Genomic DNA, 18968 nt, shown 5'->3' on the forward strand with positions numbered 1-18968 from the left:
AGATATTAAGTGGGATATTTGTGAATGGGGCCCATTTTTCTTGATTTTCTCCCTTTTTCTTAACATTAATTTTTCATGCGGATGTGTTGTTGTTACTTTACCCGCACAGAAACACCCGCCCGGCAACCCATACGCGTACTGAAACCCGCATCTGCAACCCGATCCGAAACTCGTTGAAAATTTCGCTCAATTTCGATCGCTTTATCTTTTGTCTGCAACACCTCGCTCTCTCTCTCTCTCTACACGCCTCTCATACACACACATATGTGTATATATATCTCGCGAGGATTTATATACATAAGCTTCAAATTCACAATCTAAAAAAGGATCGATTTCACACCTAAATGTTGGTGCTGTCATCATTTCAGTAAGTTGCAACATTTTCTCACTCCAAATCAACCCTAATTCAATTATCAACTAATTAGTAAGTAGCTGGAGATTATGTAAATGATGTATAGCTGTGCCCGTATTATATTGTTTTGATCTCATTGTACTTGGTTAGTTTTCCAAACTTTAATGTGATGCTTGAGCAGTTGATTTTGGTTGGTTTCGAAGATAATTTCATGTGTTTTTTGGATGTATTATGTGTAGTTGCTGCAGTTGTGTGATTTTGTGGTTTGTGGTTTTAAGTACATTTTAGGATAAGAAGAATTAGTAGGTAAATTTGATGGAGATGATGGGGGTGCTTTTGTAATGTCGATACAATTCTTCCATACCAACTTAGCTGCCCGGCGCTGAGTTAGTTTTGGTGAGGTTTTTTGGAGAATATTTTAGCTTTATTGAGTTGATCAGGAATAGAAGCTGAATGAATGCTTCATATCTGAGTAATGTAAAGCTCGGGAATATTCTAAAATGCACTTGTGTAGACAATTAGGGTATGATGGCGAGGGGAAAGCTCAGTCTATATAACAGTGCAAAGTTGAATTAGGTTAGTGATTAATAATTATTGCAACCTCTAGAGTCTCGGCTAGAACTAAACCTATCTCTGTAATTAGGCTATAAAATTCAACAGCCACTAATGATTATGTAATATGTAATTTAGTGGTAGCATGTTATAATTGCAAAGAATACATATGCTGTAATATACAAATACAATTAAAAAGCACCTAAAGAAGCTGCCTACTCACTGCTCTCAAGTTCCTGGTGCTCGGAGGGGCCTTCACCGCCCCGGAACTCAGGCACACTTTAGAATGCAGGGCTTTCAATAAGGCAAACATTCCAATATAAAAAGAATATACAAGTAAACTTTTGGAATAAGTCATTAGTTATGTGCTTTTGTTTCCCCATTCTGATTGTGTGAATAAGTTGATGGAATTATGGATATCTTATCTTTATTTGTCTGCCTGTTATTGTAATCTGTGTTAATTTACCAATACACTTAGTGTCTCTTCGAGGATGAGGCTTCAAATTTATCTTTCCCCAGATTGGTGTTCCCATATCTTAAAGCGTTACTGATAACTTATGTAATTTTGTAGGTGCACCAAGTAAAAAAATTTCTGCTGAATTTGAGATATCAGCTTTTTAATGCCTGGCAACGAAATTGGAGACCGGGTTCATAATTTTTTTGAACAGGAGCACTTGTCCCGGGGACAAAATCAATCACAAATTGCAGATGTGAATTGGGTGGGAGTTAACAACAACCGGTGGAATGGTAGCCAGAGGCAATATGATGATACACTGAGTTTTAGAACAAAGGACTACATTCCACAGCAATCTGGTATCCGTCCTGGCTACTAGTACTTGCAGACTTCTAACTTTTCATATTGCACTTCGATTATAACGTTTTCTTCTTATCACGGATATCTAAAATCATCTACAGCGTACAAAATCAGTTAACTTCTACTAATAGTATGCTTAGATTTGATCATATTGTGTTCTTATACATTTATTATGGAGTAAAAGATAACGTGAAATACACATTCTGAATATGATCTTAATTAATTATTTGCCACTTCTAAGACTTGTGTTATTTTTTTCTGTCATGCATAGATCCTGAGGCCCACACCATTCAATCTCGACAGGCGCAGTATGGTTTTTGCTCACCGCCTTTAGTAAGGCCTGCATTGGCTAACAACCGATCTTATAACCAACACCCAGATTTGGATGGAAACATCTATGGTCACCAAGTTTCGCAGAGAAGGCCGGAGGAAGCAAATTTTTTGGGAGTGGGTGCAGAATCATATAGGAACAATTCAAATGGAAGAGGCTTCTCTATGTATGGACCAGCACAAGGGAGTGGTGCTGAGCATCCCGCAACCTCAGGCAGATTGGATACTTTTGAATCTCCTGTTAGTTATGATTTTTTTGGGGGTCAGCCCAAAGTGAATGATCGTCCAGTGCTGTTACAATCCTTACCTCCGCCACAGTCTGGAGTTGGTGACATGCATCAATTGCAGCAACACCTTATGTTTAGAAAGATGCAAGAACTTCAAAGGCAAGAGGATATTCAGCACCTGCATGCAAGGCAACAATACTCAGTGAAACAGGTAACTGCTTTCACTAAAAAGGAAGCTGGAAAGAATTCTCATGACTTTACTAATGGCACTCCAGTTTCTGATGCATATCATCCCTGGACAACTGAGATGCCAGCAGGAAACAGAAATAGGCTCCACCATGCTTCCACTGCTATGCAAGGATCAAGTGGTGGACTTACATCTTCTCCGGGGCAAGTTCAGGCATTAAACTCGGTTAATTTGGTCCGTCAGCAGCTTGATCAATCTCTTCCGGGAGTTCCTGTATCTGGTTCAAGGGATAACTTAAACCAAGATCAATTTGCAAGGGACAAGCCTTTGCAGCAAATGACAACATATAACAATTCTTTTCTGAGTAATCAACATGCTGCGTTTCCTCAACAGGTCACCATGAAGGATGATCGTGTAAATAGTAGACAGGTTTTTCAAGGAAAAGATATGTTTGGATACACTTCTCATCAAGGTCAAAGTAGTCAGATGAATTTGGAAAACCATAATCAACCGAGTCCCCAGGGAAAAATTGAGGCTACACAAGAGTTCCAGGAGAAGCGGAAGGTAATCGGTATGTCAGAAGTATCACACGATAAAATAGTTGAGCAAGCTCCTCATTCACAAAATTCAATTGCCCTAGATCCTGCTGAAGAGAAGATTTTATTCGGTTCTGATGATGGTAGTATATGGGATGCATTTGGAAAGACTGATGATGGGGTGTCAAATTTGCTAGATGGCACAGACTTTATGAATGGATTGCCTTCTATTCAGAGTGGCAGTTGGAGTGCTCTGATGCAGTCTGCTGTTGCAGAGACTTCTAGTAGCGATGTAGGGCATCAGGAAGACTGCACTAATCTGAGCATTGAGAATCCTGATTTTTCTGCCAGTAATCATCAGTCTTTATCTTATGAGGCGGAAAAACATCAGACAGCGTTGGTCAATAACAATTTGTCGATCTCGTCAGCCTTTACTTTTGGATCAGTTGCCCCTTCTGATGATACTAATAGCAATCATATTCATGCCCAAGGAGTTCTACAATTTGGACATAAAATTTCACAAGAACATGTTGCAGGGTTGCAAAGCAACTCTTCTCACAGACCCACTCAGCAGTCCCTGGCAGGAGGAAGTAATTGGCTTAGCAGTAAGAATCAAAGATATGGAACTGCTAGTCATACTGTGGATGCAGAAATAAATGGAAGGAGATATTCGAATCATGGGGCTCTGTCGCAAAATGGAGTTAGCCAACCTTTTAAACCATATAACTTAAGTGTTACCAATGGTGTAACACCCAATGGGCAAAAAATCCAGGAAAATGAAAATTTTGTACATAACTATCAAATGACTGGACAAAAGCCAGTTGTGCATGAGGCTATGATACACAAAAATGGCATGCGCAAAGTTGATTCTATAAGCAATTCATCTGCTGAACTGGAGCAGCTGAGGTCTACAACTGGAAGTTCACTGGCGAATGCTGCTGGTGAGGTACTAAAATCAACCAAATTATCAGTGAGTGAGGAAGCTAGTTTATTTGGTGGTTGTAAACCAATGGAAGCCTCGCTGAGGACTCAAGAAAGTGAGAACTCTCGAAAAGTGGAGCATCTTAGAAAGGTGCCTCAGCTTGTAAAATCAGCATTTCATAGTTCGGAGGAGGAGGTTAATATGAAAGCTATAAACACAGTTAGTAAGAAGACGAACGATAATGCCAGCTATCGACCCAACATGTTTCATCACAATTTTACTGCTGGTCGAGGGGAAAAGGATTTAGTGGATGCTAGTGGTCCACAGAGTTTGGCTGGGGGAAAGCAGAAGTCTTCTAAACAGGCTGATCAGAAATTTGCTGGCCCTCGAAAGTTTCAGTTTCATCCTATGGGAAACTTGGATGAGGATGTTGAGCCATCTTATCAAATGAGGGGAGCTAATAATTACAAGATGATGCCTTTGCACAACTCTCAGGGATTCAGAAGCCAGGATGCAGGGTTCTTTCGGCAGTCTAATCTTTTGGGCCAATTTCCTAACAGCTGTAGTGAAAAGGAGAAGGTGAATTATGGAAATTATTTATGCATATAAAAATTTGTATTCGTGTTTTTACCGAACATTTTGTTTACTAGATGTGAAAGCTATTAATTTACAGGGGCAATTGTCTGATCATCATGGAGATGCCAGCAGAAACGAGGCATCACTCAAGGGCAATCGTGCTGGATATGTGCCGTCAATGTCTTCTGCCAATAATAAACCTGTTGGGATGAGCACATCTTATTCAAGGTACCAGAGGATTATGAAGATAGGATTGTGATATTATCAGTATCTACTCTTGATAATTTGTTCTGATGCATGCTCTTCTAGTGGTATCTTACAGTTTCCGCTTTCAGTTATTCATTATTATTTTTCGTATAAATTATAGATTATATCTGCATGCCGTTGGTGTATTGGTTCAATAAAAAATTTGTGTTGCATTTTCTTGTTCCGTTTCGAACTAGAAATAAATTTGTAAGTACATTTATGCATCTTATTTACTGCAGTGAAAATATGCTGGAGCTTCTTTGTAAGGCAGATATTAAGGAGCGTAGTACAGAAAGGCACCTTACCCCTACGGGACACAGTTCCTTGTCTCAAACTCCTGAAGCAGAAAGCTCCAATGGAACTGTTGGTTGCCTCCAGGATAATCAATCCTCTGCTATTCAAGGTTATGGGTTACAGCTGGCTCCTCCATCACAGCGACCAGGTTTGAACCATGTTCCTTCAAGCCCTTCTCAGACAGTTAAATATATCTCTTCGACTCAGGATAGTGTTGTTACAAGAGGTATGGGTCTGAGGATGTTGGAACCCGCTGATTTGGATCAGTCCATGCCTTCTCCTCATGAAGTAAGTCAGAGAGAATTTAAGAATAAAAGAACTGTTATTCCTGCGCACACAGCCAGGGAAGAATCGCCGCCTAAAATGCAAGAAAACGTGTCTTCTGATTCTGGGTTTTCATATCCAAGAAGCCAACTTCAGGACCAACTAATTTCTAAAGCAAGTGGACAGGTATCAATCAATTCTCATACTATACATGGCTATCAGTTTGCAGGACATTCTGTGCTTGATGCAGCAGGGAGTGCTCCATACGACAAAAGTACTTCATCTCTAAACATTTCTAGGTCAACTCCAACCAACTATCCTCATGACAGAGTTTCTGCTGATAAAAATTCAGCAGGGGACCTGTTGTCAGTTTCCAAGTCAATTACTACTGGAACCTCTAGTGACGGTGCACCTACAAACATGTTATATAGTGTACAGCCTAATGTTTCACCACAGCAACGTTATGTAGGCACTCACGCTTGTCATTCCCAGCCTAAACCTAATTTGTCTAGTCAATCAGATATTGTTGAGTCAACCTTCTCTGTTCCGCACAATTTAGTGGACCAAGGTCCGACATTGATGGATGAGTTTCCATCTGAGTTTTGTACGGGCTTCTTGCATCCGCAAGGTTTGGTTTTTGAAAAAGAGCATTTGGGGAAGGATAACTCCTGTCTGCAGCTGTCATCTGGAAGCAAAGACTTGATACAAAAATTAAAGGAATCACCGAGTCAAGAGCCCAATATCCAACAACTACATCGAGCACCTCCAGTGAACCCCCCTTCAACTCAGAGAGATATTGAAGCCTTTGGTCGCACTTTGAAACCAAATAACTTCATCCAGCAAAATTTTTCTTTAGTGAATCAAATTCGAGCGATGAAGAGTGTAGAGACTGATCCAAGTAATAGGGGCTCAAAGAGACTGAAAGGTCCTAATAATAGACTGATGTCTGAGCAAGTTGTTTTGAGGACAGGTCAGCCATATGAAGATGATGCTATGGTGAAAGATCCTCCTTTTTCAACTTCTTCTGTTTCAGAACCAGATGATAATGGGGGCACAAATGTATCTTCTTATAAAATTGAAAAATTGCCATCTCAAGATGTGCTTAAAGATCAGATAGAGTCTGAAAATTTTCGACATGGTGGTAGTACAGGTTCTATTAGAACTGAGCACCTGAACATCAGTCCGCAGATGGCTCCATCTTGGTTTAATCAGTACGGAAGCTTTAAAAATGGGCAGATGTTGCAAGTGTACGATGCCAGTAAAGCTGTTACTTTAAAGACTGTCGAACATCCACCCAGGCAGTCCTTCAATAATATGCATACGGACTCACAAGTGCACACAAATGCTGTCGCTGATACAAATGAAATCAGTGCTAAGCTGCTTAGCACTGATCTCATGTCACTCCAATCATTGCCTAGAGATGAATTGTGTGGAAATTTGGTCATTTCAAGGCCAAAGAAGCGTAAATGTGCTTCATCTGAGCTTCAATCCTGGCAAAAAGAAGTGTCACAGAGTTGCCCAGATCTTCAGTGTCTGAGGTGGTTTGGAAACATCACTTGCTTCTATAAATCTCTATCACCTTTTAATCTTTGTCTTTATCTATGCATACTTTTCTTAAAGAACTAAGATAAAACTAAAGCTCCCCAAGATTGCTTGCATACAATTCTTGTTGATGCGGAGACTAGGTTTTAAGTTTGCGTTATTTGCTATTTTTTTGACAATTATTCTTGATAAGTTGGTATCTTTCAACTGAATTTTGGTCCATCTGAATAAAGGTGTTGAATTTTGAACTTGTATTGCTTGCATTTTTGCTCAAATTTTAATGTAAAATCCCACCGTCTATGAATTATTATATAAAAAGCAGGCATATATATACATATACATATTGTGAAAAGTGGAGATTTTTAACATATCATTCAAATCAGAATTTATGTGCTTTATTCACCGAGTTAAAAGTATAGTATTCTTGTAAATTGAAATTTATATGTCTTAATCACCGAGAAGTTCTTATATATTTTAACCTTCTTAAAACTTACTATCGGATAATTTATAGGTATATGTTATATCTCTTATTCATGGTACAGAGTAGGAAGGGGGAGTGGAGTTGGCTAAATCGAATAATGCATATAATTCTGCCTCAGTATAATTTTTTATATTTGTAACTTGTTTTTTAAGATAGTTATTCTACTGTTTGCAGAGTGGCAGAAGAAAACTGGTCTAAAGCAGCAAAACGACCAAGTGAAAAGGTCTGTTTTGTCGCTATATATTTTCTTATTCATGAAGTCCTGTTGAATTTTTGCAGCAAGTCCGTAACTATTAGTATTCCTTTTCTTTTCCCCTTAAAATGTTTTATCATCCCGTAGGTTGAAGATAATGTTGATACAATTGAAGCTGGGTCGCCAATGCCTAGAGCAAGAAGACGACTTAGCTTAACAAGACAACTTATGCAGCTACTATTTTCGGCTCCTCCAGAAGTGATTCTCTCTGCAGAAGCTAGATCGAATTATGAAACTGTGACTTATGTTCTTGCAAGACGAACACTGGGTGATACATGCAGCTTCATGTCTTGTTCTGATGGGGAAAACTTGTATGTTAAACTTTTACCAAGCTGTTTGAGACCTAGTGTTATCTTCATGCATGATCATGTGTTTGTATTCAAGAGTAATACCTCCCTAACGATGTCTGTGATAATTAGTGATAACTATTTTGTAGACAAGCGGACAAACGTAAATCGTCAGATAAAAGCCATGAGCAGCGCACTTCACAAGTCATGGAAGACTTCATGGGTAGAGTGAGGAAGCTAGAAACAGAATTATCTAGGTAATGCATCTCTTGCCTATTAATCTCTTTATGTGTGCAGATTTTACTTTCAGCTTATATTGTAAATTGTTACTGAAAGAATGCACTGTGAAATGCTTGATTTTTTAGTATGCCGCCTGCTTCCTTCTTCTGTTGTTTGTCAACACATCTTGCCTTTTCTGTAGAGTGGCATATTTGTAGATATGTTATGTTCGTGCTACACATGAAACCTAGAGCAAAGAATTCTGCCATCTTTTAATTTTGTGTATCTTCTAGGTTTGGTACCCTAGTCGAGGTTAATTTTAAGTTAAAAGTAAGTTATGTTATAGAATACAATAACGGAAAAGGTGACGATGCTATGCATATAAAATTGATATTTCTAGTCCTAGTTTACAATGTTAATCTAGGACTTGTACGGTTGTACATATACATCTAAATATGATTATTATTAAGGAAATTGGTTGTTCAGGTGAAGATACAACTAGATATTCCTCTTTGATAGAATAATCTCTGCCCAGTACTCCCTCGTAGATTTGAGAGAGGTTAGAGTTCTTAATTTGAAAGCAGGATCTCAGATATCTGTCTTGGCCCTTATGCTACCCACATTCTTCGCTATGATTTGGTTTTGCTAACATGCTTCTTGCATTATCCTTGCCAAACAAGTAATACACTCAAAGTCAGCACTAGGCTAGCAGCACGGACATCTTATATATGTGTGTCAGTTACATTCTTTATATATGAGGATTCTAATCTTTCTTTTTCTGATTTATACAAGCACTCAAGGGGCCATCTCAAGTAGGTGAACGTAGTAGACATCGTACCGACCCCACAAACTTTCGGGGGAGAGGGGTCTGCCTCTGCCTTTCTACACAAACTTTAATAGAAGATCCTGCTAATGCATTATAGACAGGGTTAAAAAGTGTCTTGATTTCGGATATAGGGTTGGGTTGGGTTGAAGTTGAGGGTGACCAGGGCCGCAATTTCGGATATAGGGTTGGGTTGAGGTTGACAGACTCGGGTCAGAGGTTTGACCTGGCCTGAAATAATAATTCATTTAAAAGTATATATTGTAAATAGTAAATAAATAAATATTAATTAACCTGATTTTCCGGGCAATTTTGGGTCAACCTAAGCTGACCCGAACCAGAAAAACTCCAATCCATATTCGTACTTTTCAGGTATGATTTTGCCACCCCTAAGGGTACTGAGGAACGCTGATGGAAACCAGATGTTGACAAACGATGTTATTGTACATAGCAGTTTTCTTGGTCCCTAACCTCCTTTACTGCCCTTCCCGATTTTTTTGTGTTGTCCATGCTCATAGAATTGATCATTTTTTCCGGTTGTATCAACTCAAATTCTGGTTTACACACCCGTCCGAACAATCTTGGAAAGTAATCAAATCTACGGCTGGCCTCCAACTAGAAAAGTAAATGTGTGTGCATAGAGTTAAGTGGTTGTGTGAGAGGAATTAGTCTGATTGCTTTCTTATTATTAAATGATCAAACACTTGTGTGGTCCTAAATTCTTTTTGTTTTTTCTAAATATTGTTAAGTGATTCTTTGTTACCAGGGGTGCTTGTTTACTTTCTAATCATTAAAGTCTATTACTGTGGTACAGACTGGACAAGAGGTCATCAGTCTCAGACTTGCGAATAGAGGTCCAAGATGTGGAGAAAATTTCTATTATCAACCGGTTTGCCATGTTTCACAGCCGCTTGCAAAGTGATGGTGCCGATACCCAATCTTTGCGCGGTGCATCTGCAAATTCTGAGAAACCCTTCCCCCAAAGATTTGTTACTGCAGTTCCATTGCCTAGAAATCTCCCAGATAGTGTACAATGTCTTTCATTATGATAATTTATTCTTGGTTTAGCTGTATTTACCTTCTTTGTGTGGCATTACTAGCTAGTTATATACAGGCATTATTATACAAAGAGCCACACATGGAAATGCATAGGAGAATGGAAAAGTAGATTGTCTCGGTTGAAAGAAACTGAAGCTACATAGTGTTGTGCAATATACCACTGGCTAGCCAGATTGTTGAGATATTCAAGCCAATTTTGTGCATTCCTGAATTTACTTTCAAGAGTATTTGGATTATGGCTACTTTTTGTTGGTAATATGATCATTATAGATTTGGCCATCCATTCACTCCCCTAAATTATAAAAGTCCGTTTGAATAATTTGTGTGAGTATCCGTTCTGGCAAGGAGTGTTTTATGAGGTGCATCTTTATTAATTATTAGGTTCAAGTTCAAGTGTGTTTGTGAATTTTGAGGACAAAATAGGAACATATCCCAATTTGCAGTTAAAGCAAATAGACTTGGGAGGATTTTAATTTGCTTGCTAGATTATGTTATACGTGATTTTGATTCTCGAAATCCTAAATTATTTTATCACTGATCACTAAATACAAAAATGTGTCACATTATGTTGATAGAGGAATTTGGTAATCAACAAAGATGAGGTTCATGGCCGGAATCAAGATCCGTGACGGTGGTTTTGGTCGCCGGAGAGTGGTGGTTGTTTGTTTTAGGGGGTGGCTGAGATTAGGGTTTTGAGTTGGTCTCACGTGCTCTCAACTCATGATCCCCCAATGTGCCTACGTACCCCTATTTATAGGGGATCAAGCCATACGTAGTTCTATTGGACCAAGAGTCCTAGTTTGATCAGGACTAGGCCTCTTGGCGATAAGGTCGGAGATAGGCCGAAGGCCCATCTTGGAGAATCCTACTCCTGTTAGAATTAGTCTTGAGTATGACTACCCCAGACTCCTAATCCAAATAGATCACGGATTCAACGATATCTCCACTACGAGAGATAGCATCTACCACGACTCTTATGGAGAAGTTATCTGGGAGAGCCATGGCTAACCCCTCGAGGTGCAGGGACATGTCCTCACCTCTCGGTGAGGTCTTCATCTTCAAACAAGGTAGACAAGGAGCCAAATTACACGATCGTCTCAATCCCCCGATGAGGGCTAACTCACCAGAATACAGGATCCAGACATATGATCGGCCTTCATATTACCCCGGAGGGCCTTCAAGAATCATGATCACCTCAAGCCCCCACACAAGGGTTAACTAGGCAGATTACAGGATTGAGGATTATAGATCATGCCCGGATGAGCCCGGGAACTGTCAGATGAGCCTGACAACTACCAAATGAGCTTGGTAACTACCAAATGAGCTTGGTAACTAGTCTTCATATCCCCCGAAAGGGTCGTCACGGAGACTCACTCATCCTCCCTCACACATCATTTATTCACATCGGTAGCTTTGCCAAGTCAGAGGACGCGCCCTAACAGAGAGGACACGCCCTCCCTCTCCTTGATCTTTCTCACCTTCATGCCAGCGTCTTGGGACAGGGGGCCGCGTCTCCCGGAATATCCCCGGGAAAGACGCGCCCTGCCCTTTATCTTCTCATCCAAAAACCAACACAACAAGTACTCCCCAGATTCGGTTGTCATCGAAGATGTCAAGGGAATCTTCGTTCTCTCCCTTCATCAAAGATGTCTTCTTTAACCTACACCTTGAGTCGTCCTGCTTCCTAGATACTTGACCAGGCGCGCCCTCTCCCACAGGCGCGTCCTCTTTCGTTCAAAATTACCGGGTCCTGTCCTTTGCGATGACGCGGCTATTCAAATTTGATATTTAAAATCGAAGTAGGCCGTACCTGAGAGGACAGCTGTCAGCGATCCACCCTCCTTGCTATAAATATCTCTTACCTTTTCTTCTTCACTTTATCTTCTCCCATCTTGCGTTTTTTCTCTTACCAGCAAGAACTTTTCCGACCACGATTGCCGGCGTACCACTGTTTCTAAGCGCAAACTGACCGGGGAGATCATTCACCACGTTCCCAGGTACGTTTCCTCATCCTTTTTATCGATTTTCACCGATTACATTGTTAGATTTGTTCAAATGACCCCTCAACTTTCTTGCTCATTGCTTGTTATGTTCTTGACTGTTTGTGTATATACATATATGTGTATCTATACTCGTAAAACCTCATCGTACCTCCCTTTGATTCCCCAACTTCGCAAGTCGTACCACCTGAACCTGTTTATGTGCTGTCAACCAAACAACCCTCTCCTTCCCTAGGCGCGCCCATTAGGAAAGACGCGTCCTTCCGAACGTCACCTGTCCTTCCCTTCCTCTTATCACCACCAGGGCGCGCCTTCATCCTGAGGCCCTTGTCCCTTTCCAAAAATAACTCTTCATAAGGTAGACACATCCACACACTGATATCTTTCATTTGTAGCACACGCATCTGCCCATATTTATGCTTTTCTCAAAGGGCGCGCCCTCACCACCTATTTGTTTACAGCTGGCAGACGGGGGCGCATCCTTTGCTTTCTACCCGTTCAGAGACTTCCTTGCCCTCCTGCTGAAATGAAATCTTCTTACTTAGCTACTCCCCGGGCTACCAATCAGATTATTCACCCAATCGAGATCACTAGCTCTCCTGCTACTGGCGATCAGTCGATGGACTATGACACCCCATTCGAGGAATGGACTGATACCTCTGAGGGCGCGCCTGCTCGCAGAGGTAAAGGAAAGATATATCAACTGATCTCTTCTTCATCAGACCACAGTGTCCCTTCTCCCCCAAGTGATAAAGACTCTGACTATGAGCCCCCAAAGGGCACGTTGTTTCGTGAAGATGCTACAGAAGAGGATTTTTCCCAAGGCGCGCCCGGAGGGCGAACACCCGCCATTCCACCTTCACCTGAATCCTCTCCTGAACCCTACGTCCATCCTCCTATAGAAGAATGGGAAGAAGACGTGGACTGGTCCGAATATGGTGACATGGAGCTTTCTTCCACGATGGTCGAGGAAATAAAAAAGAATAGGGGCAAGTTAAACTGCGTAGACCAACCTTCCACGCTTTCCTGGGAAGAACTAGAGTGGACGATGGATTACTACGATCAGAAAGGAACAGCAGTAGTCCCTCTTGAAGAGATGAGGGCACATCGTTTCGACATAGGGAACTGCAGGATTCCTCGCATGGTTCTGACCCCCAGGCATGTAAGCCTCGGAGCAGGCGTGCCCCTCCATCCTTATTTTGAACAAATTTTAGAGTGGTTCGACATTGCTCCTATCCAGTTGTCGCCTAATTCGTACAAACTGGCGGCAGGGCTATACATCTTGTACAAGGAGGAAGGATATGGCGCGCCCTCTATGGAGGAACTGAGTTTTTTCTTCAGACTTACTAAGAACTCTCCTGGCTACTTTTACCTTACCATACGATCTCAACACCGTCTTAAAGGTTTCGGCGAAGGGCGTGCCTCCCATGTGAAAAGGTGGAGGGACCCCTTTTTTTATGTTTATAACACCAAAAGAATGAGGACGCAATTTAACATCTCCCCTGGTAAGAATACTCTTTTCAAGGTGCGCCCTTATTTACCCTTCCTTCACTAATTTGTTCCTCATCTTATTAGCGGAACGTGGTATGCCGTCTCTTGATAACGAAGCCCTTGAGAGAGCACAACTCATCCTCCACTTGCCCTCTCAAAGGAAGAATATAACAAACTTGGTGACCACTTCTGCTTTAATCGAGGCCGGGTTCCTTTCTCCCATGATAGGTACCAAAGTGGGTCCGACCACCTTCAGGAATGGAAGACCTCTTAAGAATAAAGGAAGCAGGGTTCTCAAGGCAGAACCTGAGGAATACACGTCTGACGCAGCCTCCCCGAGGGGAGGATGTGGGCGCGCCCGGACGACGCAAAATGAAGGCGCGCCCCTTTTTCAATATGCGCATTATACATTATTTGCATGTGTGTACATCCCTTTTTATAGCCATCTCTGGTGTACCCAAGATAACACATTCTTTACTATGTGCAGGTATGGCCGAAGTTCCTTCATTCTTCTCAAGGAAGAAGCCAAATCTGGGGGAGGACGCGTCTCTCTCGCCCGGCTTTCCAAAGCGGGGCGCGTCTAACCGTGTTTTCCAGAAACCACCCTCCAAACTGGATACCGTTTCCACGGGGACACCGCGCTCTAAAAAGCCTCGAGTCAGCAAGAAACACAACCCTGCTCAACCTTCAAGCCTGGCTTCAAGGGTCCTAGGCGACATCGGCGACACCGTCCTATCTGATAACGAGGTGCAGGCGTGGCGCGCCAAGTTAGACTCCGAGAAAGATGATTGGATTCTTAAGGCAAGCTGTGAGATGCTGATCCACAATATGGATCGTGATGACGCTAAAGCTGCCCAGGAGGCGCGCCTTTCTAACCTTGAGAAGGAGAACTCCCAGCTCAAAAGGGAGGCTAAGCAGCATGACAAAGCTCTCAAGAAGGCCGAGGATGGCAAGTTAGCCGTCGAGAAGGAACTCAACATTGAAAAGGCGCGTTTTGAGAAAGAGGTGGCTGATCTCAAACTGGAGAATTCCTCTTTGGCTGATGACAACAAACAACTCTTGGAGGATAAGGAGAAGGCGGTCGAGACATCGTTCACAGAGGGACTATTCAGCTATGTTGCTACCTTCCTCTCCGGGGAACCAAACTACAATTGGCTTCCGAACTTTGGGAAGGCTGCGGCTGATTTCATGGCTGAATTTCCTTCTAAGAATCCAGAGTTGATGGCCGCCAAGAAGGCAGAGTTAGCTGAGACGCTGGCCAAAGAGGCCACAGCCGAGGGGGCGCGCCCAGGGGGCGGCACTCAAGCTGGGGACATGTCCAAGGACGCGCCCTGAGTCGCTTAACTTTAATCTTTTGACGGTGCAGGCCCGTTCTAAGCCTTGCAAGTTGTATTATAAACTAATTTTCTGGATTCGTGACTGCATGTTCTTTTGATTGCATGCTCAACTTTAATCTTTTGGCGGCGCGCCCATGCTCTTTCGCATTTCTTAATTTATGGGGAGGGCGCGCCCTTATGAATATTATGCTTTATATTTAGTATCACCGTCCCTTCTCGCATTGCTTACATGTAGCTTTCATGATGCCATCAGTTAATGTTATTATTTATCGGAGGGCGCGCCTTCAGAGGGTCATGCCTATCTCCCATTATATCTAGGGCGCGCCTTTTCATAACATGCAGAACGAAGCTGTGTTTTAGCTCTTTTAAGTCAAGGGACGTGTCCTGGGAAGACGCGTTCTTCCCTTATCTTGTCTTCAATTCTCCTTACTGGACAGGAGACCGCGTCTCCCGAGCCATGTCTGGAGAGGGCGCGTCCTTCCCTTATCTTGTCTTCAATCCTCCTTACTGGACAAGAGACCGCACCTCCCGGGCCATGTCTGGGGAGGGCGCGTCCTCCCCTCCACATGATATACAAAAACGGCTACAACACCTCGGAAGAGTCGTCGTATCCCCCGGAGGGGTCGTCATATCCCCCCGGAGGGGTAGGTCTTCCTATCCCCGGAGGGACGGTCTTCGTCTCCCTCAGAAGGGTTGTCTCAGCGAATGTACACTCTCCCATAAGAAGAGCCTTCTTACAACACATCAGACAGGTCCTTCTTTAACATGAGGTCGCGCCCCCGGGGAGGCGAGGACACCCCGTCAAAGGCACGCCCTTGGTCTTCATCTCATTGTCAACTTCTTACAAGGGACGCGCCCCTCGGTCACCTCCGAAGAGGGCGTGCCCTCCTCCACATATTACAGGACGTGGGTGGACGGAGGTCGGTCGCGTCTCTCCATCAACACTCTCAAGTAAGGCGTCCCTCCTTGTGACTCGGAGGACGCGTCCTTTTCAAGCAACACCAAGGGTCGGTCGCGTCCTCCCTTTATAAGCAGGAGGACGCGTCCTCTTCATGGGACACGTGTGACCTGGAGGACACATCCCTCCTTCCGACACGGAGGACGCGTCCTCTTCATTAAGATACGCAACATCGGCGGATCAGTCGCGTCACGGAGGGCTGCGCCCTTCCGTTCAGACTAGTCTCTTCAAGGGTCGGTCGCGTCCTCACTTTATAAGCAGGAGGACGCGTCCTTCCTTTATATAGGACTCTTAGCCCAATTCATGTCTTACTTAGTTAAACTAAGTACATACTTGGCCCAACAAGGACCTAGCCAAATTTGGCTATAACAAGTACTCCCCAAATTTTCTTGATATTGGAGATATCAGGGAAATTTTTACTCCATACCACACATCCTCTTCCGAGAGCGCGTCCGCGCATAGAGGCGTGACGTAAGCCACTTCTATTCCTCGACATTCCAAGATGCAGGCTGTGCACAAGCCTTGCATGTATATAATGTCGGTGTCTTTGATCATTTAGCAAAGTTGCTAAGCATGAGGCTGTCGCGTCTTCTTGATGTGTTCATAAATAATAAGCAATCTTTATGTAGACAAAAGAAAACAGGGGGCACGGCCTATCTGTCGTTGACAGTGGCGCAGCTTCGCTTATTCCTTCCAAAGGACACATTCAACCATAACATTCGCGCCAATGAACTTCAACAAAAGAAGGGCGCGCCTTCGCTGTGCGAAGGTTTGTGGCTTTTTTTTTTTTTTTTTTTTTTTAGCCTTAGTGTATCCATGGTACCTGGGAATAGTAAATATAAGGCGCGACTTACAGAGTGGCGCTGCCTTGTTATAACATGACCCCTTTTAATTCTTTTTGTTAAAGAATTGCCTAAGCAGAGGGCGCGGCTGATGGCGCTGCCTTGCAATATTTCTTTTCTTTCAAGGACTGTATAAGCAGAGGGCGCAGCCTTACTTGTAATGTGGGCTCTTTTGATCTTTTCCAAGGATTAAGTAGAGGGCGCGACCTTTGGCGCGGCCTTTGGCGCAGCTTTACTTTTTCACGCGTGAATCACTTGCTTAAGAAAATCAAGAGGACCACTCCCCAGTCCATACATCTTCCCATATGGGGCATCACGAATCTTATCGTGGTTTACATAACTCCGGTGCATCGCACAGGTCCCAGAGCTCATAGCTCAATGGGGAATGAATAGTATAAAATGTTATCCAGAGCATATCATGGATATGTAAGATCCAGAGCGTATCATGGATGCGCAAGTATAATGTCCAGAGCGTATCATGGATGCGCAAATATAGTATCCGGAGCGTATCATGGATATGTAAATAATCATAGCATCCAGAGTAGATCGTGGATGACATCCAGAGCGTATCATGGATGGTTAAAATTCATAGTACCCAGAGCTGGTCATGGATAATTTGGTAACCTTTGAAAGGGCTTAAGTGTACCTTGATCAAAGACCTTGCAGGTATCATGCTACGTTCCTGTAGAACGGAGGGCGCGCCCTCATCAAGATGGACAGCTCCTTTAGCATGTTGGACTTGACCTGCACTTTATCATGTATACGACTTAATACTGATGGTCAGTGTTACCTCACGACGCGCCCTGTTAGGGGAAGACGCGTCCTCCCAAATTATCAACCCTGGAAACATGACTTTGGAACTCGGGGTGCGTCCAACTAGGAGGAGGCGCGTCTTTGAAGCATCTCCCTTCTCAACCTTATTATCCTGAGGGCGCGCCCTCATGCGCTTCCTCAAGTGATGAGTACTTCCGAGAGGGCGCGCCCCAGGGAGGGACGTGACCTCTTCAAGACTAGTGAGCTCCTTCCTGAGTATATTTGTCTTCACAAAATATCATATGAAGCAATTAATGCATCAGACATACCAGAGGGCGCGCCCTGTCAGAGGGAGGCGCGCAATTCGTTCTCTGATAAAATACTGGTTGGATATGGCGTACCCCTTTAGGAGGGCGCGCCTTGTTGGAGGAAAGTGCGACTACTCCTCACGGAGAAGAGGTGTACTCCTCTTAAAGGTAACACCATATTACCTGTGAATTTACACATGTGGTAGTCTTAGGGAACCAAATACTGGGGGAGTTTAGTATTTACCTGAGGGCGCGCCCGGTCAGGGGAAGGCGCGCATCCTTACGACTTTTCGAGCTAGGTTCCATCTCAATAGCTCGCCCTTCGTAACTTTCCCGTTCATATCATCACATGTGGTCAGGCCTTCAACATGCGCCTCTCGCGAACCTCAAATTACTTGCTCTGGGGAGGGCGCGCCCCTTCAGAAAACCGTTGAGGCTTCCAGGGAGGCGATCTCCTTCTCGTAAAGACTCAAACCACAACAGACTTGTTAGCAATAACATGCGAAAGCATTGTGAGAATCTTACCCGGAGGTGCGCCTTCTTCGGAGGTGTTAGGGAATTCGTTCCTCACGGTGGTAGTCGAGCACCACATCACTTGGAGGCGTACCCTGTCAGGGGGAGGTGTACCCTGTCCAGGGGAGGTGTACTCTATCCGGGGGAGGTGTACCCTGTCCAGGGGAGGTGTACTCTATCCGGGGGAGGTGTACTCTGTCCGGGGGAGGTGTACTCTCTCCGGGGGAGGTGTACTCTGTCCGGGGGAGGTGTCAGGTCTCCGAAAATCACATCCTTCGCTGACTCCCCGGTCCAGAAAACCCTGATCACAAATTAGGTTACCTCCTAGAATTTCGTTGATGATTGTCCTCCTTCAAACTCCCGATGGAGATATCGTCCTTTTTCTGAAAAAGTAGATGAAGGTCTCCTCCTCTTTTGTGCTCTAGCCATCGCCCTGCCGGAAAACGCTCCTCCTCTACGTGCGAATCTCCGTCGTGTGACATCTCTTCCTCCTAAGATGAAGATCTTGAATAGCCCCTCCTTCTAGCGCCAATTTGTTGATAGAGGAATTTGGTAATCAACAAAGATGAGGTTCATGGCCGGAATCAAGATCCGTGACGGTGGTTTTGGTCGCCGGAGAGTGGTGGTTGTTTGTTTTAGGGGGTGGCTGAGATTAGGGTTTTGAGTTGGTCTCACGTGCTCTCAACTCATGATCCCCCAATGTGCCTACGTACCCCTATTTATAGGGGATCAAGCCATACGTAGTTCTATTGGACCAAGAGTCCTAGTTTGATCAGGACTAGGCCTCTTGGCGATAAGGTCG

At 43.5% G+C, this 18968-nt stretch overlaps 1 protein-coding gene across 1 annotated transcript; it reads left to right on the plus strand.

The window, feature by feature from the left end:
* The first annotated feature begins 191 nt into the window (after positions 1-191).
* LOC108218604 (uncharacterized) lies at positions 192-10247 on the plus strand. Its single transcript, XM_017391610.2, has 9 exons — positions 192-367; positions 1476-1717; positions 1990-4499; positions 4594-4724; positions 4982-6838; positions 7498-7546; positions 7664-7887; positions 8013-8120; positions 9720-10247. Exons 2-9 carry the CDS (start codon positions 1525-1527, stop codon positions 9952-9954), a joined length of 5307 nt encoding a protein of 1768 aa, XP_017247099.1. The 5' UTR covers positions 192-367; positions 1476-1524; the 3' UTR covers positions 9955-10247.
* The last annotated feature ends 8721 nt before the right edge of the window (positions 10248-18968 follow it).

Source organism: Daucus carota, chromosome 4 (assembly GCF_001625215.2).
Source record: "Daucus carota subsp. sativus chromosome 4, DH1 v3.0, whole genome shotgun sequence".
NCBI lineage: Eukaryota > Viridiplantae > Streptophyta > Magnoliopsida > Apiales > Apiaceae > Daucus > Daucus carota.

Coding starts and splice junctions, on each gene's coding strand:
- LOC108218604 (XM_017391610.2), top strand. CDS start 1,525: ATGCCTGGCAACGAAATTGGAGACCGGGTTCATAATTTTTTTGAACAG. Junction 4,725..4,981: donor ATGAGCACATCTTATTCAAG/GTACCAGAGGAT, acceptor TATTTACTGCAG/TGAAAATATGCTGGAGCTTC. Junction 6,839..7,497: donor CCAGATCTTCAGTGTCTGAG/GTGGTTTGGAAA, acceptor TACTGTTTGCAG/AGTGGCAGAAGAAAACTGGT.